The sequence below is a fragment of the Melanotaenia boesemani genome, chromosome 8 (genome assembly GCF_017639745.1).
Source record: "Melanotaenia boesemani isolate fMelBoe1 chromosome 8, fMelBoe1.pri, whole genome shotgun sequence".
Taxonomy (NCBI): Eukaryota; Metazoa; Chordata; class Actinopteri; order Atheriniformes; family Melanotaeniidae; genus Melanotaenia; species Melanotaenia boesemani.
Window position 1 is genome coordinate 28,458,604 of NC_055689.1, and position 25,672 is coordinate 28,484,275.

General features: G+C 37.7%; 1 protein-coding gene across 4 annotated transcripts in view; it reads left to right on the top strand.

Moving 5' to 3' along the window:
• Window positions 1-850: 850 nt before the first annotated feature.
• The window catches only part of LOC121644890 (contactin-associated protein-like 4), a 183,648-nt gene continuing 158,826 nt past the window's right edge, over window positions 851-25,672 (top strand). For all 4 annotated transcript variants that reach the window (XM_041993137.1, XM_041993139.1, XM_041993138.1 and 1 more), the window contains exon 1: window positions 851-1,041. In XM_041993137.1, the coding sequence (XP_041849071.1) occupies window positions 957-1,041 (85 nt within the window). In that variant the 5' untranslated portion in view covers window positions 851-956. The remainder of the gene's footprint in view (window positions 1,042-25,672) is intronic.

Genomic DNA, 25,672 nt, shown 5'->3' on the forward strand with positions numbered 1-25,672 from the left:
ACGAACAGGATACAAAAGTCATAAAACCACCAGATGTGAAAACTGTACAAGATTCATTGGCTTGTTTAAGAAACACCAATAAAACTCGTGATTTGGTCCAAAGAAAGTTTTTCTCATTTAACAATGAAGTGAAAGTGCTTCTGAAACAGCGATTAAAGCCATTCAATGCAGGATCTTCCTATAGTAAATAATAATTGATTTTAAAAAACTTCATTGTCTATGTGCTTGTACAAATCCTTCCTGTCTTTTTACATTAAATGAAAACCCTCCAATGTAACCCCCTCATCAAACATTTTCTAGACTGACCTCTGCCTATACACTGCCACCCACCGACCAATGAATAATTAAAAAAAAAAAAAAAAAAAGACACTGGATGTCTTTAGACGTAAATATTAAATGTGATTGTTTTTATATAATGATAATACATTTTCAGTATTTTACTGTCCCAAGTTTTTAGACAGTGTCAGCGTAAAGTAACTATTAATTAAATAATTAAAATATTTTTTAAAGGTAGGTAGGCATTTTCTTTAAAACAGTATCTAAAGATTTAACAGCCTTATATTCTGCTTTCATACGTGCATCATCCTAACTTCCCCGACATATAGGCCTATACTTAAATTGCACATGGAGCAAAGCGTGTGTTGGTGTTTTGTGTGTGTGTGTGTGTTGCTGTTGGAGCAGCCGTCCTGGATTGTTCTTTTTAGTGTAACTCAGTTTAGGAAAGCGCAGCGTCCCTTTAACCGCCTTTCTGAACGCTCATGAAGGTGATCTTCAGAGAAGACGAGGCGGATCACTGACGCAGGGGGAGCAGCGATCGCGTAGTAAATCCATCTCTCCCTCCTCTCCTCCTCCAGCCGGGGTTGAGGAGATCTCTCTTGGAGCTGGAGAGGAGAGGTCGGCCGTCTCTCTCTGCCAGCAGCCGCCGGACTTCTCTGCAGCCTCCTGCCAATTCAACGATGGATCTGCGGACTGAAAGAGTCTTTGGGATTATCGCTCGGGTCGCCCTGCTTGTGTCCAGTTTGAGCGGGACAGTCGCGGAAGGTGAGTCGTCTATTTTTTTTATTTTTTTATTTTTTTTACTTTTTGGTGGAGATGAACAGAGTCCGGAATGCGCAGATGGAAAGAAGCGGTTCCCCAGAGATCCCATTTTGGACGGATTTTGTAACATTTCCACTTTCCCCAATATATTGATCGAAGGAAGAAAAGCAAAAACAATATCCACTTATTAATATTCAGGTTTTAATGCAGTGGTTTCAGCGCGTCTTGGTTGCGCATCATTGCTTGTTAACAGAAAAACAAGTTGAAGTGGTTTTATGATTGTCTTTCAGCTGCATGTTTTATATGTGAACTTTCAGTTCTTTCCCCCTCCTTTAGTAATGCCTTTTCACATTTTCTGACATGCTGTAAACATAACTCACAGTTGCATCTGGTCTCAGCTGTTCATGCACCTTACATTTACTGTGCGCACAAAACAAGGTTATCTGTTGGCTTTCTGCTTAATTGGGCGCTCAGTACAGCGTGATGAGCATCCTGGGACTGAGCCACTGCCTCCAAAAAAAACAGTGTGAAGGTGTGTGAGAAAGAGATTGGTGCAAGTTGGAGAGGGGAGGCTTGACACTGAAAGGTACTTTGAGTCTCAGTTAGAGAATGCCAGACTTTCTCCTCCTTCTGAGTTATGTTTGACCTCAACATGAGACACTCTGCAGGTGTAAAGCTGTGTGGGAACACGAAGCAGGGCGTTTCTGTTATCATCCTCCTGCCGGAGAGGAGGAGAGACAGACAAAGATGGACAAAGGGACCAGGGAGCTGGAGATGACGTATGCTTGCATTTATTCAGAAGAGATGGAGAAAGTCTGTCATACTGTTTTATTACATTGTGTTATTTCTATTTTGTCCACTGCTGTAAACCAACAATGTAGCATCATCTCTTCCTCTCTGTCTGGTTTCCCTCTTTCTTTGGTTACGGTGTCATTAACCTCTTAAGTCTCAGTGTCCAGTCATTGATTAAACCCTCAGTTCAAATCTCCAATTCGTAGACTTTATGGACAGTACATATTTTGACACAATATATTTAGAGAAACTGTGTATACCTCAAACCTCAGATCATGCCTACGCTTGTCTTAATAGAGCTGAAAAAGCTAATAAGGCAAAGCTTAATGTACCATGAAACAAAACAGCAAACGCCACATGTCATTATATTTTTTTTCTCTGTACCCACATAGCCTTTCTTGTGTGTGATGAGCTCTTCTTCCCTTTTTTAGTCCAGCCATCTCTTTTCTACCCCTGCCAGGATTCTTTGCTCTACACTTGTAAAGATAACTTTCTTTCACAGCTTTTGTTGTGTGAATCATTCCAGAGCACATATCCTCCACTTAAGCAATGAGCAATAGTTGAATAATACTATTGAATAATAATCATTAATAGTTCATTTGTAATACTACTACTATTGTCATGTCTTGCAACTTGTGCAAAGAGTTTTTCATCAAATCATTAAGAATCCACATGCACTAACAGCCACAGAAGACTGGAAAAAAGAAAGATTGACATTGATGTCAACTGATGTATGTAAGTAATCCCAAATGTGAATGCAAAACTCTCTCAATATTTTTGTGGCTCAGATGTGACCTTGAGTACCTTGAAAGGAGACATTTTAGTCCCCCTTTCACAAGCAGATTAAAAACTCTACAACAAACGTTGTCTAGAAATACCAGTGCAACAAAAACATAATGAGTACAACAGCTCCCTTTCAAACCATGAATTTTCAGCTCTTTTCACACCATCTGGTTTTGGGTTGTAGATTTCACTCAAAAACCCTTGAAGCATGTTATTACTATGTACCTTTTTTTTTATTCTTTATAAATTGATTTCTTTTGGAATTTTTGAGTTGATAGTTTCTTCAGGGACTGAAACGTTCGTTCTTAGAAACAGAAAAAAGTAATTATAGTGGAGATTCTGGAGGGCACTACACCTACTGAGAGAGACGATGTTACAGGAGAATATCTCAGTTCAGGATGTTCTTTGGATTAATTTTATGCAGAGCTGCACATAGCTCAGGATCACCACCAACATCCACCTAATTATTTACCAAGTGCTTTTACAAACCTAAATACTGATAAAATGCTGCAATCACTGGACAGTCCCGCCCTCTACCTCCACTCTGCTCTCGCTCTGCCGGGTTTTGTTTAATAGCAAAGCAAAACCCAATTATTTAATAAGTTTGGCTGCGTAGTGGCTTCAGCAGGTGGCAGTGTAGGCTCTGTAAAAGAGCCCAACCAACGGATTGGCTGGTTGTTTATATTATCATAATTATAATATATTATTAGATTATAGCCCTTTTCTTTCTTTTTTTTTAACTTGTCCTGTCCAGCATTGTAGCAAACAGAATGATGGTCTGGCTGCTGTGTTGTGCCAAACAAATTTGCTCTGCCAAGAGGAGCTTTATGGGTATAAGACTCCTGTTGATAATCTGATTTTTTTTATGTCTTTATTTGTTTAAATATATTGTTTTATCTTATTTATTTGGTATTATGGAATTTATTTAATCTTGCTGTACCTGGCCGGAGGGGACAGACAGGGAAAAAAAGGACAGTAATGGAGAAAAGTAAAAAGGAAAGTAGAAAAAAAGGAAGAGGAGACAAAGATACAGTAGATAGAGGCAACAACCCTTCAATCCAACTTAACACCAGACAACCAACTGCTACACCTGTACAGAAACACAACAGAGAATTTCCTACATCTTTTACAGGTAAACTAAACTGACAATCATGCTCCCAAAAAAAAATAACAAAGACAACAACAACAAGATGTATCACAACAACATCCACAGTCCCAAAGACACACAAAAAAACAACAACAAAAAACCAACCCTAAACAAAAGTAGCTCTTGTATAAGGGACAACTGGACAACTCAGTGACTGTGTTAGCTTGCACAGTATGAGGAGTCAGGATAGAGCAGAGATGAGTGATTATGCAAATATGACCACACTTCCACAGAGGCTAGAGGCAGGCAAGGGCAAAGAACATTTCACAATGCAAATTTAAAATAAAAGTTATTTAATTCATTCGAATTTATATTAATAACCGATTAATCGGCTATCGGAATTTTTCTTCTGCCAAATATTGGATTCGGCATCAGCCTCAAAAAAATCCATAAAGGTCGGGCTCTACTCTGTAGTTGTTGTAATCCAGCTGAAGAAGTATGGGGGTATTTTTCTATCTTTAATCAAGAGCGTAATTGTTTGCTTTGAGAGCAAGATTTCTGGTTTTCACGCTCAAATATCATCTTGCTCTCCTTCAAAACTCTGATCTCACACTCAGAAAGCCCCTCATGTTTTCAAATATATTGTTCTTCCTTTCAAAACTCTGCGCTCAGACTTGGTCTCTTTCCTTCACACTTAGACACATTGTCTGCTCTCAAAACTTCTGCTCTTGGATATTTTTTCCTCTCTCTTGGGTTGCTGAAAGAGCTGTCTGTCAAACCTCCTCCAGCCAATAGAATACGAGATAATTCGAGCAAATAGTGCTCACCTTCTTCTTCTTGATTAAAAAAAAAATACCCCCATAAAGAAGTAGCCATTCTGACTGAAAGCCACCCTCATGGAGAAAGTCAGGAATTGCTGGAAATATCTGAGATATTATTACTTTTAGCATCTTGATTATAAACCTTTGAAAGTAAGACAGTTTGATTTCCTACAGCCCTTTTACAGCCAGTTGTCTCTACAAAGACATTAAAGAGGAAGGTGATCTGGAAAGGAGAATAAAACTAGAGCTGCTGTAGTCTTTTATTCTTCATTCTTCCTTGAATGAATGATCTACACCTTCACCAAAATGTCAGTTTTATTTATTTATTTATTGTCCATTCTGTGTTTGTCCTACAGGTTTTCTCCTCCTTCCTGCTCTCTGACTCTTTTCTAACCCTTCATGCCATTATCTTTGATTCACCTTCCTGTTCATTTCTCTTTTCTTTCGGGCTGCTCTTCCTGTTATTTCCTGTCAGCGTCCTTCCTCTCCTTTTTCCTACCCAACACGTTTCTCTCTGTTTCCACAGTCTTTCTCTTCACAGCCAGCAATATCTTCTCAGTCAGAAAATGTGCTGCTGAGTCTTTCACTCTTTCATCACTCTTTCTTTTTCATCATCCTCCTTTTTTCATTCTGCACCATTTTTTTTTTTTTTGGTCTTTTCTTCCTCCTTCATGTCTGTGTGGCCTCATTTTTTTTCTGTATGTTTTCTCTCTACTGTAAATTGTTGCCTAATTTTGCTATAGTTTAGATTCAGGTTAGATTTGGTCAAACTGATGCAGTTTGGAAGACACTTCTGCTCTTTAATCAGTAGTTACCCAAAAGATTATTTCAGGTTTTCTCAAATGGATCAGCATTCATGTTATTAGCTAATTAAAACCAAAAGTTTGTATCTGTAATCCAAAGAAAATTATAATATGAACAAATTTCCACAATGCTGAAAATATTTTGTAAATGCTTAAACAACATATATTTTTTTTTACCTTTTTCTTTTGCTAGTAATCTGACAAAATTTTAAAATTAGATTTTTTCAACACCACATCACATCAACAATGTGAGCTGGAGACAATAGTTCAAATTTTTCATAAGTTGTGGAGTCAGCAAGGGGATCTAAATTAGAAAAATGTCCAAAGTAGGGCTGGGCGATTAATCGAATTTTAATCACAATTACGATTTGGGTTTTCAACGATCACAAAAATGAAAGGATCTGATTATTTTTGTCCTTCGCAGTTTCCTCTTGTGCTCTTTTCAGTTGCAAATCGAGCGCAGCTGGCATTGCAGCGCTCTGCTGCAGACTCCTCCCACAGCCTCCTCCCACAGCCCCGTCTGCTTTAGTTTTTATTCACCGCGAGTTTCAAGCATTTCTCCAGTTAAGGTCTGGACACATGGGAGGCGACGTCGCTCCTTTTCCATTCATTTCCTATGAAACCTGCGTATTGAGGCGAAAATCGCTGCCCTCCTCCAGCCAAGCGACAGGCGACATTCGTGCATGTGAAATGTTGCGCTCGTTCACGCAGACGTGCACACGGGGACTTGCGACGGAACACGAGAAAATAGAAAAATGTTCAGCTTTTGTGAGTCACGACTAAATAATCCACCAACTTCCAGAGACACAGAGAGACAAACGTTATAAACAGAACTTTTATCTCAGTTAGCACAGTGAACAACCCAGGATTTAAGAAACTCATCAACACTTTGGACAAACAGCATCGCTGCCATCTCGTCTCCATGTCAGTGGAGTGTCTCTCCTGCCCTGCATAAGTGTGGTGAGGGTGTTGTGAAGGACGTGGCTACAGTCCAATGTTTTGCCACCGCAACAGACCTGTGGTCAAGCTGCACCATAGAGCCATAGATAAATGTCGTACTACATTTTATTGACGCAGATTTCAATGTGAAAACAAAATGTCTTCAGACTAATTTTTTCCAGATCACACTGTGCACAACATAGCTGCTGGTCTGAGACAAACAATAGCTACAGGGACCTGGTGGAAAGAAACTAGTCTGTATTACCACAGACAAGGCTTCACCTCAGATTTCTGCTACAGCTCAGAACTGTTGTGAGGAGTATATAGGGTGACAGGGAGGAAGAGTACAGGAATCTAGTGAAAGACTTGGTCGCCTGGAGCAACAACAATCATCTGCAGCTCAACACCTCAATGACCAAGGAACTGGTCATAGACTTTAGGAAGTATAGGTCGCCTCCAAGCCCTGTTCAGATTGATGGAGCTGAGGTGGAGGTTGTAAAGACACGGCGGCTACCGTTGTTGCGATACGTGTTTTAGAAAGTGAGGCACTGAATGCACTAAACATTAGAAGTTCACGTTTCCGTTGTTAAATGGGAGTAATTCTTACACAATAGGCTCTTTCCAACTGTAGGAACCTTTTGCAGTTCCTATAACCTTTTCAGGAACCAGGCCGTTTTTTCGTGCATTCCGACATATAGGAACTAGGGACCAAAGCCCCCAGTTCCTATAACCATTTTAGCTCCTGCTCCGAGGCAGGGTCTGAACGGGGTTCTATAGGAACCCTCATGACGTAGGTGTTCTGTGACTGGTAGCTACGCCCCTTGCCAGATTTCCGCATTTTGTGTCCCCGCCACATTTAAAAACACGGTTGCACATACGGACAAAAACAACAACAGAGCAAGCGATAAATGGACCGACGAGGCGGTCGAAGCTCTTCTGACCGTCTACGCCACAGAGGATTTTCAGAGATGTTTTGAAGGTTTGCAGCGAAATATAAAAATATTCCTGACGATCAGCTCTCAGTCAGAGAACGCGGGATAACGCGAAGCAGCGCACGTAGAAAACTCACACAACACTACAAATAAACTAAGGACCACGACAACCGGAGAGGGACGAACCGAAAAAACAGTAAATTCGACAGCTTGTACCACCTACATGCCTACTCGGGCAACGCCGCAGCAAATAACTCCTGCTTGCGGCAGGAAAAGCCAGTGTGATATGCAGAGCATACAGTTATTTTTGCTCTGCTGTATTCATTATAAAAAAAATAAATGACTTTGTAAAGAATCTGAAGTTTTCAGTTTGTGTCTGTTAGATGTGGTTTGGCCACATCTATAAAATATTAGCCAGTAAAAATATTGAGTAGTTATTAACTTATCACAGCTATGAAATATTAAATAATCCATCTTTGGTCTTATCCTGGGTGTAAATTCCGTTAGTTTATCAATTTTATAATATGCTCCATATCACAGAACGAAGTTTATCATGTTTAACCAAGATCTGGCATCAAATACTTGTGGACACAAATTACACACCTGTAAACATTTCACCACCTCTTTTTATATTTTTACCTTCATATACGCTAAATCTGTGTGACTATGTCCTCATAATTCTAAACCATAACTCAGTCACAGCCAACCCTTCAGTGACGGATTACTCCTCCACCTTTCTACTGATGATTCCATAAAACACACAAAGCTTAATAGCAGATGATGAGATCTTTATTTTTCACATAACACCAAAAAAAAAATGAAATGATGCATTTTCTATGGAACATTTTCTCTTTAATTGTGTACATCATGTTCTGTCTGTGAAACTTCCAGAACATGATGCTTATTATGAAGAGGTGTGTTGTGATTAGCTAGAGCCTGTCATTTGTTGATGGTCCCTAAACGGGTTGCTGGTCGCTCCAGTTCAAATGTTGAATATCTTACCTAAAACTGATTTCACCGCGGTCTTAACTCCCTCTTTCATTTGGTTTCATTTTTAAAAATAATATAAAATTGACTGTTTTTGTGACACGTTACGAGACCTCAAACTGCGCTGTGCGCTCACCACCCTCCCAACACACGGAGAGCTGCGTGACGTGTGTGTAGTTTACCTGCTGCTCGTGCATGGTTACATGCAGTGACAGAATGTGCCTCTGAGCTGGATCCTCTATTTGGAGTTAACACTCTTGCTACGCGTTTGAGTTGATATATATATCTTCTCCCGTCTGAATTATTTGAATTAATGTATGATAAATAATTATTGTTGAAAATTAATCGTAGCTTTTATACTGAGGCACAGCTCATTTATACTGGGGCACGTGCCCCAGTAAATGGGGTCTGGCGACACCTAGGGGGTAGTGTATATTCTGTTTATATAATGCAAACTTATTGTACCATCCCAAAACACATCTATATTTGTATCACATGAGTTTGCCATTAAATTCCAGTTGAGAGCCTTTGATACCGTTAACTATGCGTACTGACAAGTTTGATTCATCACTTTTTTTAATCACAATTGCAAATTAAAAGGAAAGAAAATTTAAAAAAAACTTGGAAATATGACTAAAATCATAATTTGTGGTTTTCATCATAGGGGCCATTACCATCCCATGAACTCTGCACAATCAAAGTTGAAATGTTTCCTGTAATAGCCTTGTTCCCTTCAGTGTTTCTAGCTGTTTCCTTCAGTTTTCTTTGCTTTTAGTTTGCGTTTTTTCCCTCTGCCTCTCTTCCTCTATCTATCTCTTACTGTGCTTATCTTGCCAGGCGTGACCCAGCAGCACACTCATCATGCACGGACCATAAACCACAGCAGCATAATAAGTTAAGACTGCAGGGATCCCAGCTGTAGGTTTCAGACTGAGCCTGTCTGCTTCTATCACAGAGACTTTTCCCTGTTCATTACAGACATGCCGCCAAATGACAAAAAAGTAGAAATACATATTTTTACAACCCATGGTGCTTCGATGACTTGTTAGTCGGAGCAGCAAGCTGGTGTGTTAGTGGAGTTGACTTAATTAGATCTATGGAAGTCAGTGAGTGAATCAGCAATCCACAGGGCCGTGAAGTCACTGTGCATTTAATCGCTTTCCAACTGCATTACCGAGTCTCCGTGGGTTCAATGACTCAGAAACCTGCAGACTAAAATCTGAAGCAAAATGAGCCCTTAAGCTGTTAAGTCAGATTTGCTGTTGGTTAGTATTTACTTCAAGTGTGAGTTTTACTCCTAACAGTAATAAAAAACAGCAAATTTAGTTGAGGTTATAGCAGTTTACTGACATTGTTGGTACCTTTAATTTCTGCATTAAGATTTTCGGCATTATGTGGTGCTGGCATTGCTTTGGTTTGCTGAAAAACTTTCCATTTTCCAGTAGAGTATGTAATGACATGAAACCATTATAAATGACTTTGTCTTAAGTTTTGTCCATGAATCTGTGATAAGAGACATTTTTCAACAGTTGCTTGGTTTTATGTAAAGCACCTTGAATTGTGTTGTACATGAAATATGCAATACAAATAAATTTGCCTTGCTACAGTATCATCAGACAGTTTTTCAGTATTTATTTAGCTGTCATCTATGAGATGAGGTCCACTGTTTGCTCTTCATGTCAAACATCAAACTCTGTCTGGTGACAATGCTAGCCACTTACTGCTGGAACTGCTCTTTGATGCTTTGCTCTCAAATGTGCATAGTTGTGGTAGACTTATGATGTGGTAGCTTTAGCAGGCAGAGGTTTCACTGGACCTCATTTTTGTTTATCTTCTTTAAGGAATTACACATAATTTTTTTGTCAGTTGTCTTTGGCTCAGAGTGCTTCTTACGTTTTTACTCCATTAGCATAGACTCCAACATCTCGCTTTCGGACAGATACTGTTCTGGTTCTTGATTTGTTCTTCAGTCTTAGAACTTTGGTGCTTTTTTGGCAAACTGGCTAACGTTCACACCAGTTTAACAGGAACCACAGTGGTAGGACTTAACTCTGCAGAGGTAAACACAAACAGCTCAGATTTGGTTCTGAAAAATAATGGTTAAGTCATTAGGCTCCATTGTAACCTATGGTTTCCAAAAATAAACAATATATTCAGACGACCAAGCACATTTTAAATGTTATGGTGTCAACATAAGCTTACATAAATTGCCTAGCAAAATTAAAATGAGTTGCTAGGCAACTTGATAACATTCAGGTTTTACCCAAAATAAATTGTTTTAGTGATCAACCTCAATTAGTCCATCTGGTGTTAATTTTTAGTGGGTGGTCTGTAGTCTTCTGAGGTCTTCTTCTTCACTTGTGGCTATCCAGCAGCTGGAAATATGGGGCTGGTGGCTGGATCAGCCTCTTTACTAAGACACGAACTAATAATAATTTTAGTGAAAGTACTTTGATAAAAAACAAAAAACAAAAACCAAAACAAAACAAAAAAAACAAACAAAAAAACCATATACATTTCTTCCAGCATTAGCACAATATCATGCTGGGAAAGGTAGGACATTTAAATAATACAGAAAGTGGGAATTTGTTACAGAAGTATATGAAAACAGAGGTTTCCTCAAGTGAAGTGTACTAGATCCACAAATTATTTTCCTTTAGACAAAACAAACTAAAATGTATGTTTATGTTCCAGATAAAAAATATTACATTTATTTTATGAAAAAGGTAGAACCTACCAGTATCCTGTGAACCCTAGAAAATTAATCCTGACCTGGAAGAGGAAAGTTCCCACTCATTCTTTGCCCAGATATTACAAAAGCATTGAGAAAGACTTCCTCTTTCAAGTCTAAGTTGTGTGAAAATGATGCAAAACGAAGCAATGCAATCACAGATGTGTGCAGGCTTTTCATGAACACACAATAATAACATCATTAGAGGTTTATCTCTTTATTGCTCACCTTGGCAGGGACAGTTTTTCTTTCTCTTTCTTTACTGTGGGTCTGTTTTGTGTATATTTGTGACCTCTGAAAGGTTTGTTGTCCTACGACTTGTTTTGTTTTGATTTATTTTTATTTTTTTCTTCTGAGAGCTGCAGCACGATGTCTGATGAAAAATTTTGTATTAAATGCCGGATTTAATTAGCTTTGCTGTGTTATAGTTTTTTTTTCTGTGTTGCCCTAAAAACTTCTTCTAATTTTGTGATTAGATCATTTTTACCCCTCTGATTCCAGACATGTCGGCTTTGATTTTTTTGTTGTCTTGCTGTGTTTCTCTTTTTGTCTATGGTCAAAGCATATTGTAGAACTTTCACTTCTTTATGTATAAAACCTTTGTTATAACCTTGTATTGTGAAAGATAGTACAGATCTGCAGAGTGAACCATGTAGCTACAGAACATGCATCAAATCTGAAGATTGTCAACTGAGATATCAATGTGCATATTTTGAGAGTTTCAAACTGTCTTTTCAAACAGTTCAAACTGTGTTTATTTTGGGTGCATATTTTTTTTTTTGCCTCTTCTGTGATCAATCTTTCTCTCTTACAAAAGAGGAGTTTAAAATGGCTCTGTGTTTTGTAGAGAGATGCTGCAGATAATCCTCATCAGAAGCTGCTTATGTTTGTTATAGTGACTCCTTCTCCTCTTACATCTCCAGTGTGGTTTGGTTTCATCCCCCGAAGTAGCATTGCATAACACTGGGAACATTTTAGAAGCAGAAAGCTTTGTCTGACTGCACAAGTTGCATTTAGCGTGGAAAATGACATTTTTCTGTGGTATTTAATTATGCTGCAGTTCATTTCTTCATGTTATGTTTGTAGTTGATCTTTGTTGTATGACACCTCAGTCCAGATGCATAAACGATATATACACAAACCTTTTCCAACACACAAGCAGGTATTTATATGGAAAAAAACATGAATACCAACATAAGCACACCACTTTTAACACTTGCCGTGAGCAATATACTGTATACCCATATATTTATTGCTCTTGGCATACCAGTGTATTATCGAGAATACATATATATATATATATATATATATATATATGAAGTTTACCCAGGTAAAAGTGACTCACAAAAACTACATTAGCTAGAAATGAAAGATATCTGCTTTCTTAGTATTGTTACTTTAGCCAAATTGTTAATGTATAAAGTTGTCTGTAAACTGTAAAGTTATTGTGCATAAACCCCCATCCCCTTTTCACATTGATTAAAATTCCTCTTCATTTTTGCTTTTACATTTTTTTAATATCTAGGTGTAAACATTGTTTTTATTGGCAAATTATTCACTTTGATTTGGATCCATCATGGACAGGAGATGGGAAATCATGCGTAATACCACAATGAATGTGATTTACCAAAGAGAAACCTACCTATGAGTGGCTTTACAAGTCTGACAAACAGAATGTGTACATGCACTTTCCTTATATTTTTATATACAAACAGTTTTATGCATCAGTCATCTTGTTTTTTTCACTAACAAACCTCTTTATTACCTGTAGTTTCAAATCTGACCGGAGTCTGGTTTTATGAAGCATTAAACTGCAATGTGTTTTATGGAGTAAAATCTGACCAGATTCCCATTATTAAGTTTTCAGAATGGGATGCAAACCAGTAACCTGTCAATGCAGTAATGTTATACCAGGAAATGGCACAAGTAGTGTGATGGAGTGGAAAAAGCTGTTTTTTTTTCTTTTGTAACAACGTGTGTATTTTAATGTTTTGAGATCACATTGGCTTAAGAATATTATTCTTTCTCAAGCAAAGAAACATTAAGAGATAAAATAAACCATAAAAGTTCAGAAAAAATACAATGTTAAAGCCAATGAAAAAAAAGAGGTTTATAATGAGAAAAAAGCTGATTTCTAGCCCTAATATTAACATGAATGTTGATATTTCCTGATGAAAATGTAAAGTGAAGTAAAGCTGTAATGTTGAGACTGTATTTTCCTTGCTGGATGTGTTTATAATTCTTTAAAATGAAACCAAAATGTGGCTGAAACATCTATTAGCATAAAACCTCGGGTCCAGTAATAAAAAAGTGGTTGGACCAACAAATACAGCTTGAGAAGCTGCAGTGAGTCAAATCAATACCAAACGCCTCATTGCTGAGTGTGAAAGGTTTTCAGACCTGGAGGAGCAACTGCAATTTAAAAGCTATAACCAAAAACAAATACACAAAATCCTGAAAGCAATAAGATGTCCCTTAGCTATTTGCTCCACAGAGAATCCACCTATAGCACATTGCTCACTTAATAATCATCCTCACCAACTCTTCCCTCCACATTTCATTTGTTTCAGTACTCTACCACAGCCAACGGCAAGGTTGGCTAAAGCTGTTAATCAGACAGACAGAAAGAGGCTAAAACACATCCAGTAAGGTTTGTGTTTCTTAACTCACAATATTTCAGTGACTGAGCAGCAGGTTAAAATACTTTGTTAGCTGAGCTGCTTTTCACCTCCATTATAAAATATTTGTGCATCTGCTCAGCTCCTCAGCAGCAAACAGCAACCTGGTTGGTTGCAGATAAACCAGTTGCAGACATTGTTTATAAAAACCTTACTGTTCATTTTATTTCACATACAGTAGTAATGTTGTGGTTTAAACAGGATTTTTATCTGTAGTCCTGTGAGTGAAGTTGAAATTGTTGACAGCTGTTGTGTTTACTGGTTGATGTGAACATGAGGTAAAAGTTCAGCGAACATTCGGCATGCTTTGAAACCAGCTTGACTCTGAATATTTAGGGGTGGCAAATTAGCTTCCATTCAGACTTTGAAAGCTTTTACAGACTGGTGATTAAATGTTTTTACATTTTGGGGGTATCGGGGTCACCAACACAATTTATGTACTTGTATGAATCACTGAATACCATATCAGCAACTGATGCCTGGCTTTCACTGCTGAAACCTCATATTTGTTACTGTTTGGTCCAAAAACTATATAAATTCCTGTTTACTATCAGTATGACTTAGTTTATAATTTTAAAGTCTCTAACTAAATCTGTATCTGAGAAAAAAAATGGCATGACACAATGACTTTGCTCAGGGTAGTTAATTGTTGCTCATTATGAGATGTACAAACGCTTCATTATTAGTTTTCTGGTCTTTGAAAAGTATGTTGATTGTGTAAACATTGACACGATGTAAAATAACCTGTTCTCTGTTTCATTTTCACTTTTTTGTATATTTGAAATAGGATGAAATTTAATTAAAATCCCCCCCCCCCCAAACTCTAGACAGAAAAAGCAATGTCTAAAATACCGATGATACAAGAAGAAATCTTAGGTTAGCAGCTGACCAGTATGTGCTTAAATAAATAAAAGGAGATTGTCAAATCTGCAATAAAAAAGGTCTTGAAGTTCTATTTGGCCTTGTTTAACATGGACACATGACTGGGTATTAAAGGAGAGTTTCATAAATTCTCTTTATGATTGAAGATGCTCCAAAGCATCAGTTCTGACACATGTTTGATCGCTGACTGCTGTCATTTTTTTTTCTTTTGCTTCATTCCAGCCTCTTTAATAGAAACCTACAGTGCTGGGCCTTTTTGTCCACCCTAATTAGATGTTACATGAAGGACATTGTGCTTAGAGACTTGTCAGCATGTCCTCTTCCCAAAAACAGCTATTATAGGTCATTTAGACTTATAAGCATAAAAAATCTATAAATAACAGCATTAAACAGTCTCTAGTGGTTGTGAGGTGTCACAACGGTGTCCATTGAGGGGACAAACAAAAAATTTTAAATTCTAAATCAGTTTTACGTTTTAATTTCAATAAAGCAGGGTTTATTTCTAATTCTATCCAAGCAATGTTAGTACCTAAAGCTCCATCCATCCATGGATTTTCTCTTCCCTGATGACATGGACAGATTTTGAGTTTTCACACATGGACTGGCCACCACAGAGTCCAGACTTGAACCCCACTGAGAATTTTTGGGATGTGTTGGTTAAGGCTTTGCACAGTGGTCAGACTTTTTCCCATCATCGATACAAGATCTTGGCAAAAAACAAATGCAGCTTTGAACAGAAATAAATGTGACAATGCAGAAGCTTATAAAAATGATAGCACAGTGAATGCTACTGTAATTAAAGCTGAAGGAGGTTTGATGAAATATTTGAGTGTGTGACTTATTTTAATTTTTTATTTTTAGTGGAGCAGTGTTTTTCTCTTCTATCATTTAGCCTTAAGTGAAGGTTTCATTTTCCTCGTTGACATCTTAAGAAAAACTCTTCATCATTCTTCCTTGTGGTTTTTATCTTCCCTCTTAGCTGATCCAGAACTGCTGAAGCGTGTCCTGTAATCATTACTTAATGACAGATTATCTCATGAAAATTGGATGACTTTAATCCTAATGACAAATAGTACTACACTCCTGCTGTGTGTGTGGTGATTTCCGTTTTTGCCCTTGTCCCTGGAATTAACTGATGACTTACTGGTTGTGGTGAGTCACCGTCCTGACTAATAAGATGTAAACTTTGCAGGCAGTTTACTTTCTGTTTGCAGAGTATACTACATGTTTAAAGTCCTGCCTGAACATTGCATTTTAAAGCTAGAAGGAGTCACATGACAGATGGTTCTGAGAGAATTAGACTCATTTTCAACCCATTTGTCCTGAAATGAAACTTTATATTGCTTGATATGTGGGAAAAGTGATCATATTATCCTTTCTTCACACTTACTGACCACTGTTTAAGTTGACTATTGTGTGGAATCTGGGTGGTTTGGTTATCCATGTCCTCATGTTGCAGCAAAGCTTTGATTGTTGAGCCGCTGCAGGCTGAAGGGACCTAATATGAGTTGGAGTGAATTATTGAGATGTTGGAGGCTGAATGGCAAATTCAGGGGTGTTATTACTCACCCAGAGAAGGCTATTGGATGCCTTTAGAAAGAGTTGGTTATTTAAGCTGTGGAGGCTCCAGGGGAATATTAGGGGTGCTTGATTAAATCTCTGTGCTCTTGAAGTATCCCTCATCTGCTCCAGGATTAATTTTGTAAATGCTGAGGATGGAGAGTGTAAATTTGAACTCATTTCAAGTGTCGCAGAGCCCCAGTCTCATGGGAATTTATTGCTTCCTGGTTTGCTAGCTGAGAGGAACAATACCATTGCTATTAAGTGTGCATATGTGGTGAAGCTCCTTTTGAACCTGCGGGTTGTTTATGATTTCTGAGAGGGCAGCATAAGCAAAAACTAAGATGTGGAAAAATATCTGAGGGTCCCGTTATATTTCTTTTTTTAGAGTCATTTATGGAAATGTGTGCAAGCAAAATGGAGCCATGAACGGGATCTGATGAAGTCATGGTTACAAAGCAAATCAGAAACTGCCATTAATGAATGTGCGGATTTATTGACCCAGGATCAGGTCATTAAGTGAAGAGCTGACAGAGTACTACAGTCCATCCATGTCTTATTAGCATCGGCTGGACTGGTGTGTTTATTCAAGGCCGTTGCCAGAAGAACTCTGGCACCCAAAACAATGAAACCATTTATCAAAGGCAGACATTGTCATTGAGGATGACTTGTTGTCGCTTCAGATGTCAGCTTTCATGTGTGGAGGCTGTGACGCTCCATCACTTGGTGGCAGGAGACTCAAACAGTAAATGGATTTTACACTTACAACTCTATTTGCAGCAGCTCATGTATTAGCGATGACTGTCATAATTTGATATTTTATAGGGGACATTAAACTTTTCAACTGAAACTACATTAGTTATCAAGGTCACGGTGCTCTTTCATTCTCCATTTGAAAAATTAGCCTTTGATGGATCGTCTATTTAGGAATACAGTCTGCTATAGAAGGTACAGACCTATTATATTAGTCCAAGAAACAAAGGATGTTTACACTAATAAACATATCACAAACACATTTAACAAGTCGGAGATCTTTTGTAGACAGTGGTGTTCCACCCCACACCACTAGGGGGTACCAAAGAGCAGAAGAACGTTCTAGTGGGGCTTTAAAAATTTGTTTATTTTACATAAACTGTAAAAGTAAAGGAATAATGATTCAGTTAGTGTGTGTGTGTGTTGCTGTCTGACTTTTGTTGCTGTGGTTTATGACTCACCACTTCTGTTTGTCCCTGCATACTAAATCTGTCACAATAGTTTAGTTTAGCGTTTCTGAAACTGGGGGTTGGGACCCCTATGGAAGCCGGGAGACAATTTCAGTGGGTCGCCAGATAATAGTTAAAAATATATAGCCTATGTTTATCAAATAAATCAGGGATTTTTACTAGGGCTGTCAAAATGAAACTAATAAAGAAATTAGCACCTTCATTGTTTAACACATTAATGCTTAAATATAAAGTTAGTACACATGCCATATTAAAAATTGGAATTTGACATTGCTGCTGTGAGACAAGCTGATTTTGGTACCAGAGGTGCCTCATCACAGCGGTGAACCATAGGGCTGGGTGATATAGCCTAAAGATAAAATCTTAGATTTTTTCAAACAAAATCCGATTTAACAATTTTTTTTAAACCTTATCTTTCTTAAACACCTATTAAACTTATTAAAAACAACATTAAACTTAGAGCTTTTACATGCAAAATGTTTTCATGTTTTCTTTCTTTATTTGTATGAATTAATAAATAAATGCAAACAAGTAAAAAACGTTTGAAGTTTTCCACCGCATAAACAGCTGCATTTCTTGCTTAAGCCTGGTACACACATAACGATTTTTTTAATCTTGTGAGATTTTTTATCTGGTCGAGACCTCACACATGAAGATAAAAAAATCAGTTTTGATCGTACTATGTGTGGTGTGCTCCGAAAATGTAATCACAGAACAACACACACATGACGATGCTGTCCAGCAAGTCATCTACAATCTAGTCCTCCAAGCCAGACAAACGTTGCAACGTAGAAGAAGAACCATAGCTACAACCGTCAAAAAACGTAGAAGAAGAACCATAGCAACAACTGGCAAAAAACGTAGAAGAAGAACCATAGCGACAACCGAAAAACACAACACACAGCATTGAAGGGGATCTATAGGACGAGGGAATGATGGTGGTCTTGAGACTATTGTTAACAGAAAAAGCCAGAACTGAAAAAAAATAACAGACTGCTCTCCAGCCAGCTTGCTTTCTGATTGGCTACATTCTGTGCCACATCACCACCCACGCAGTCACAATGCACGAGTTGTCGGCGTTCTTCAGAAATCGGCACTGTATTAAATATTAAACATGTTCAATGTTCCCAATTGTCGGCTACGACCCGTTTTGGAGCGGATTATCAGGACAAATTTGCTCGTAACACACCTCAGACCAAATGATGATTGGACAGGGAAATCTCACAATGATTGGGCGTTTGCCGTCTGAGGTCGGGAAGAGGCAAAATCGGGACAAAAACAGCCCAAATATTGTTATGACAACTTTATTCTTCTTATTTATGAAGATTCTGACCATTTCCCAGCCTTATATTTAGATGATGGCTATAAGATGGCCCATTTCATACATCACACAATTAATCACGAAGTTGTTGTGTGGGGGTCGCAAACACCAACGTATGTTATCTTGGGGGTCGAGGCTTAAAAAGACTGAGAACCACTGGTTTAGTTTGTAGAACAACAAGAAGTGAGATACAATAATATCACACTGTTTAGTTATAGTATGCTTTTATAAGCTAGTATGTTTTATTAATGAAAATAATCTAATATTATATAGAGTTAAAAGCCCAATTGTTCATATAATTTCTATTATTGCAGTCTTAAAACAAAACAAACAAAACAAAGGTGATATTTAATCTAAAAAGTAAAGTTGAAAATTGTATTTAAGTTGAGGGAAATTACTGTATTTTTATAACTCAGTAATTTTCTGTTTTTCATGATTTGTTTGAATAAATGCTTTCTCTTCCCCCTTTTTACAGTAAAAACTTGTTTTGATCAGGAAAGCTCTGTTCTTGATTAGACACAAATCCAATTTCCATTTTTAATCTTTTCTTTTAATCTTTTCTTTCTTAAACATGAATTGAACTCCTTAAAAACAATATTAAACTTAAAGCATTTGCACACAAAATGAGCTCATGTTTTCTTTCTTTATTTATTTGAATGAATAAAGACTTTAAGTGCAGCTACCGGGTGAAGAGGAGCACAGTTGGTCAGACTATTATTTACACCCACAGATAACACTGTCTGGACTCAAGAGCAGACATTTACTTAACTCAGAGCAGCATTATGCATGCATGCCTTGACTTGCTCTAATAAATGCTCTCCAGTAGAGTTTTTTCACAGCAGACATTTTGACTTGAAAAAGTGGGACGAGCACAGGTGAAGGCTTCACTTCCACTTAGAGGAAGTTCAGCTTTGTGCCAACAACCGTGGATAGATGTAGAAACAGTAAGCAGCTCTTGTTAATGCTCTTGTGCTTGACCAATTATTTCAAGCCAATGTGTCTGCATGTGAAAAAGTTATATTGTCATGACAACAATGATGAACAATGAGACTGTTTCCACAGGAACCACAAGTTTGAGGTCACCCTAACCAACTAAAAAAAAATACAATCTATTTTCACATGAAATTAGTAAGGCTATCAAATGGTTACAATTTTTTAATCAGATTAATCACACCTTACAAATGAATTAATCATGACAATGATAATTAATCACCATTTGCAACTATATCTGAAATATGCTCGTTTTTACTGTACTGTATAAACAGACAGTGCTTACAAATATTTAATGTTAACTGACCTTCAATTGGGTTATTCTTTGCTTGTTTAGATTAGATGATTACTTTAATGGTAATAATAGGTTAAATATTTCATTAAATCCAGACCTTAAAAAAAAGTGCCACCCTTTTCCTGGTCAGTGCCTCTGCCTGGTCCCCCCACTGAAACTTCTCTAGACCCACCACAGCATAGCTGAAGTATAAATCCTTTCTACCACTTTGTTAGAAAAGTGTCCTGCTCTGTTTTTATCTCCCAACCTGTTCATAATTTCTCTCCTCACACTCATGGTCCCTAAATGATCAGACCTGTCTCCAACATCTGCACAGCACCAATGATTTAAAGAAGACATCCCCTTGCTTCCTTTTGCTGTTTCAATAGATATCTTAACTTGATCTGTCTTTATAGATGTGTTCATGGCTGTCTGATGACTAGTAGATTTTACAGCTGTGTCACTAGCAAACCTCACTGATACTGAAAAGTTATATGAAATGAAGGCAAACAGTATCTAACTGACACAGACTGCTGTTGTCATCAACATTTTTTATTCTTCAGCTTCGTGTGACAGTGACATGGGTCTGATTGACAGGAGACTGGTAAATATTGCCTACTTTTGCTAGTATGTCTGAAAACAATACTTTTGGGGAATGAACCACTAGTTGCCTCCTTCTCACCTGAATAATAAACTAACACCACAAGAGCGACGGTACTAGTGACAGGAAAGCAGATCAGCTGATCGCCAACAGTCATGATCCATGAAACAACAAGAAAGGAGGAGGAAGAGGAGGAGGAGGCAGTGTGGACACAAAGGATTACAACAGCGACATTTGTTCAAAACTGCAGGAAAAGTTTTTTTTTTTTTTCAAATGCAGATAAAGTGCTGGTGTTGAACCCTCTCATAGGGAAAAAGGTGCTTTAATTACATTAATAATTTTAACACCATTAATTATGTAAATTAGTTACTGCCATTAACGCGTTATTTTTGATAGCTTTAGAATAAAGGTATGTCATAATCTTGAGAAAGCATAGGCAAATTAAGTTAGGTCATAAGATAAATGAACTTATCAGACAGAAACAGATCAATTAACTTGTGATCTTAAGGTCGTGGCATTAAAATATTCGTTGTAGTAGAGAGGTTGCTGTATATACATCCTGAAGCACAAACACATTTATACATCTGCAGACATTAAAACAATGCTATTTCTTTATGTCTTTGTTTTTGCAGACAAATACACCACGTACATTTCTAGAGAATTATACAACGTGATAAAGACAGGCTTCTTTTTGATTCTCTTTATCAGTTCCTTTTGGTGCAGCAGGCTCAGTCTGTATAACCAGCCATTACTGGGGCGGGCATCAGCACTTTTTCTTTTTTTAGGGCTGCTGGAAGGTAGCTGTTGAAGTTTTTTTTTTATTATTTATTTATTTTTTTTGCAAACATTTGTAAAAGACTTCCCAGTATAGCAGTTCATGCTGAGCAGATTTCATGTAGTTCAGCAGTACAGTAGTTGCTGGTCATTCTTGCTACTGCAGTGGAAAACAGCCTTTTGTCAGACAGATGGTATGCAAAGCTGAATTTCTGGCCTCATGGTGCAGATAGATAAGTCATACAAATTGTTGGGGTAAAATACTGCCATTTTATATTTACAGAAACCAAAGATACATATAATTTCAACATTGTGTTGAAGTGCATATTCTATCCTCCTTGACACACAAAAGTGTGCCTTTTTAATCAGCAAACGCAGCCTCGTTTGAAGAGTGGAGAGTTTTATTAGACTTTTTCAGGGGTTAAGTGTTAAGCTCCAGTGTGAGACCTTTGTTCCTCAGATTTCTGATCAGTTTAGATTTGTTTAGACACTAAATTGAAGTGGTAAGAAAAGTTATGATTTGGCATTAAATGCACCCTTTTTACTTCCAGCTAAGAAATACTGATATTATCCCTGTCTGTGTTTTTTGTAAATGTACTGTAAAATGGCAAGATTTTATTCAACAGATGAAAGCCTTTAGGTTCCATCAGTGCCTCAAAGTTTCTTGTTTTGGAGACCAGAGGAACTTCTTGTCAAACACATTTCTTTGCATTTACCATTGCTGTATTTTTCATGCAAAGTTAAAAATTAAAATAAATTGAGAGACAAAAACTTAAAGCAACACTGCATAACTTCCTGACCTTAAAGCTTTATGCTTTTGGCCTGTTTTGATGGCCCACTGACATATATTATGTACATTCTTGGAGCTGTCATTATCCTGCATTGTTCTGAAACTGAAACGATTATGCTGGAGCATCACGTTACAGCTGCATTTTGCAGGTACACACCAGCAACAGGATATCAACACATTAGCCATTTTTAACGTGCGCCATAGCTGACTCAGGAAAGAAATGCTGGAGGATATTGTCGAAAGAAGAGAGAAAATGACAGAGCAAGAAATAAAACAAGAGTACACTTTGGAGTGACTTTTACTGACTGGAGAGAGCTCAGAGAAGAGACAGAATGCAAGACAGATGCCGGATTAGTCTTGACTGGGGGGCAGATTGCCAAAGTTCAGAAGGTGATTGGAGGGTTTAAGAAGATACGTATACAGGGATCATAATCATTTTTAACCTTACAGTCATCATTATTTTTCACAGACCACTATTTCAAAATCAAGTTGTAAATCTGACTTAATAAAAATATTAAGCACATCATAAGTTATTCAATGAGAGAAACATAAAAAAATCACCAGCCTCAAACGTAAATGGAGGACATTGATATTAATTAAAAAAAAAATAAAAAAAGCTACATTTCTATTAAGAGTGTAGTGCCTGTACTAACGTAGCTCACATAGCAGCAGCTGACCTGATGGTAGCACAAGGCAGACGCTCAGGGAGTCGTCAGAGCTGAGCACTTTTAGTTTCCTCAGGGCTATTTGGCCTCTGCCTTTGTCTTCCCTTTTGTTCTGATACACTCCAACCAAGGTTGGCAGATGAAAATGGCTTTTCTCAACATCATTTGACCTCTCCCATTCAGTTATGGGAGAGGTGGCCTCATGCTGGTATCATAGTGTGAGCTGAATGTTGGATGCAGCATGTAACAAGATGGGGATTCTTCCTGTGTGTCTCCTGCAGTTGAGCTGTAAATTGTGTTACTGCAATTCTATATTCCCACATCATAGCATCTATAAATAATATTTTCTATCTTAATGAATTCCATTACCTTCAGAATTATATCTTTTTTGTGTGTATGGTGTAGCCGCTGGTTTTTATTATTTTCACTTATCTACCAGAAATGTCTGGACTTTATTTATAGTGTTGATTTGCGGCCCGTTTTCTTAACATCCTAACTTCAAGATTTGTGGCTTTGTAACAGCAGCCCTGTGACATTTTGTTTGTTTCTGAAACTCTTTACCTGTGTGGGGCGGCTGTAGCTCAGGAGGAAGAGCAGTTGTCTTCCTACTGGAAGGTCGGTGTATCGATTCCAGACTTCCCTGACTACCTGCCTAAGTGTCTTTGGGCAAGACACTGAACCCTGTATTACCTCCTGATGTTACTATCAGGTTATTAGGGTATTCTCTCCGTGTGTGTGTGTGTGTGTGTGTGTGTGTGTGTGTGTGTGTGTGTGTGTGTGTATAACATGCAGTGTGTCATGAGTGGTCAAGCTGACTGAAAAAGTGATATATAAGTACAAGTCCGTCTACCAAATGAACAATGAGAGTTGTAGTTAACAGACCACCCAAAGCAACCTGAAATGGTTTGCAAACTAATTCTTTATATCTACTTTTAAACAATTAACCAAATATTTTCTTAACTGTTAACATTTTCCAGTCTGAGTAACAAAATTTATTTAAATGCTTCCTTAGAGAGTGTGTTAAGAGCTATGATTGTTTCCCCTTTCTCCAGTGTGTCATAGTTTTCTCCTATTTTGGAAGAAAAAAGATTTTCCCAGTTAAAGCCTTAAGCAAATGATGCTATTTTCTCCTAAAGAAGACAATACTCCTCAACTACCCATAAAAGCTTTAACCAAGACAATCTCAAATTGTCTTTTTTGCTTAGGAAAGCTAAATGATACAAAATGACCTAGAAGCAGCAGCCATAAGCTGCCTAAATTCTCTAAATACAAAGGAAAGAAGTCTCAGTTCTTTCTTTAATATTTCCTTGAGCATAGCAAATACTGGACCCTCTTTTATAAAAGAAGTGACATAATTCCATCCAACAAATCCTTGCAGCCTCACCTTTCAAAGCAATGCTCAGTTTTATTTATCCTCAAGAAATGGGATTTGTGTGGATGAATTTGAGCACAGGAGGGCGGAGCAGCCTGTGGCAAAAAAAGAAAAAGGCTCAGTTTATCCCCTGCAAAGTTCTACACTTAATTGGTCACGGTGGCTCACGTGCACTCTGTTGCTGGATAATTTGACCATACACTTATTTCCAAATGTTTCTGCATATATAAACATTTAGATTTTAGTTTTTCTGTGGATGATTTAGCTTGTGTTGTTTTTCTGTCTATTTAGATAACATATTAATTGGTCATTAGTTTCCCAGGTGAGCTTAATCTCAGGGAAACTACTTAAGAAGGTTGTTCCACATTATTAAACAAGTCAGTTTCCGTACAGTATGGTGGGAAAGGAGGATCCTTCCTTGTGAACAGGAAAATGCATTGTATTAAGAGAACATCAGTTTTTATAAATCACAGATAAGCAGTAAGCAGATATTTGAAACTGCTGGTGTCTCTCTATTCATGCAGGATACAACAGAGAATTGAAGTTCTGCATAAAACTGTATTTCAGCCACTCTTAACCAACGTTCACAAAGCGACACGTTTGCACTGGGCTCAGAAATACACGAAGACTCATTTTCAAACAGTTTTATTCACTGATGAATGTCACACTACACTGGATGGTCTAGATGGATGGAGTTCTGGATGGTTGGTTGATGGCCACCATGTCCAAACAAGGCTACAACTTCAATGAGGTGGTGTTGTAATGTTTTGGGCTGAAATGATAGAAAGTGAGATTGTAGGCCCCTTTAGGGTGCCTGAGGGTGTCAAAATCTGTGCAGTTTCTAAATGACCATTTCTTGCCATGGAATAAAAGGAAGGATCCTGCCTTCGGCAGTACAGACAATGTACCATATCATGCAGCAAAACATACCGCTGAATCTGTGCTGAGGAAAAACTCGTGGTGTGACCACGTTCATCCTCTGACCTCTACCTTACTGAGAACCTGTAATGCATCCTTAAAAGGAATATATGAGGCTGGGCAGCAGTATACCTCAAAACAGCAGCGTTGGGATGCAGTTCTGGTCTCCTCAGATCAGATCCAGGCAGAAACTATTCATGGACTTCCAAGTTCAACAGATGAGAGTTGATGAGGTGATTTACAAAAGGGGCTCCTATGTTAACATGTAACTTAATCTGTAAAAAAAAAAATATATATATTTTTTTTAAGAAAAATGACCTCATACGTAATACAAAAATACAACAAGTGTACATTCTTAGTTTTTTACAACCTATTTAATGTTTTGAAACATATGCAGGATAATCTGGAACACTAGGCTTCAAGTGATGGGCAAAAAATACTGTTTTCATTATCGGTGGTTTTGTTCAATAAAATCCAGATTATTATGATGAATGAAAGCTTTATTGAGAAATGTAGCTTGGTGGTAAGGCTCTGATCCCCTCACTCCTTGTGCTTATATGTTTTGTATCAATTAAATTTTGGAGTGAATACTGAACAATATTTTCTCTTTTACCCAGAGCCAACAGGTTGGGTCGACGCAGGGGTTCAAAACAAAACCAGTAATGTCAGCAAGCATGAGATAAAAAGCAAGGGAAGGGCATGTGCAGCTTA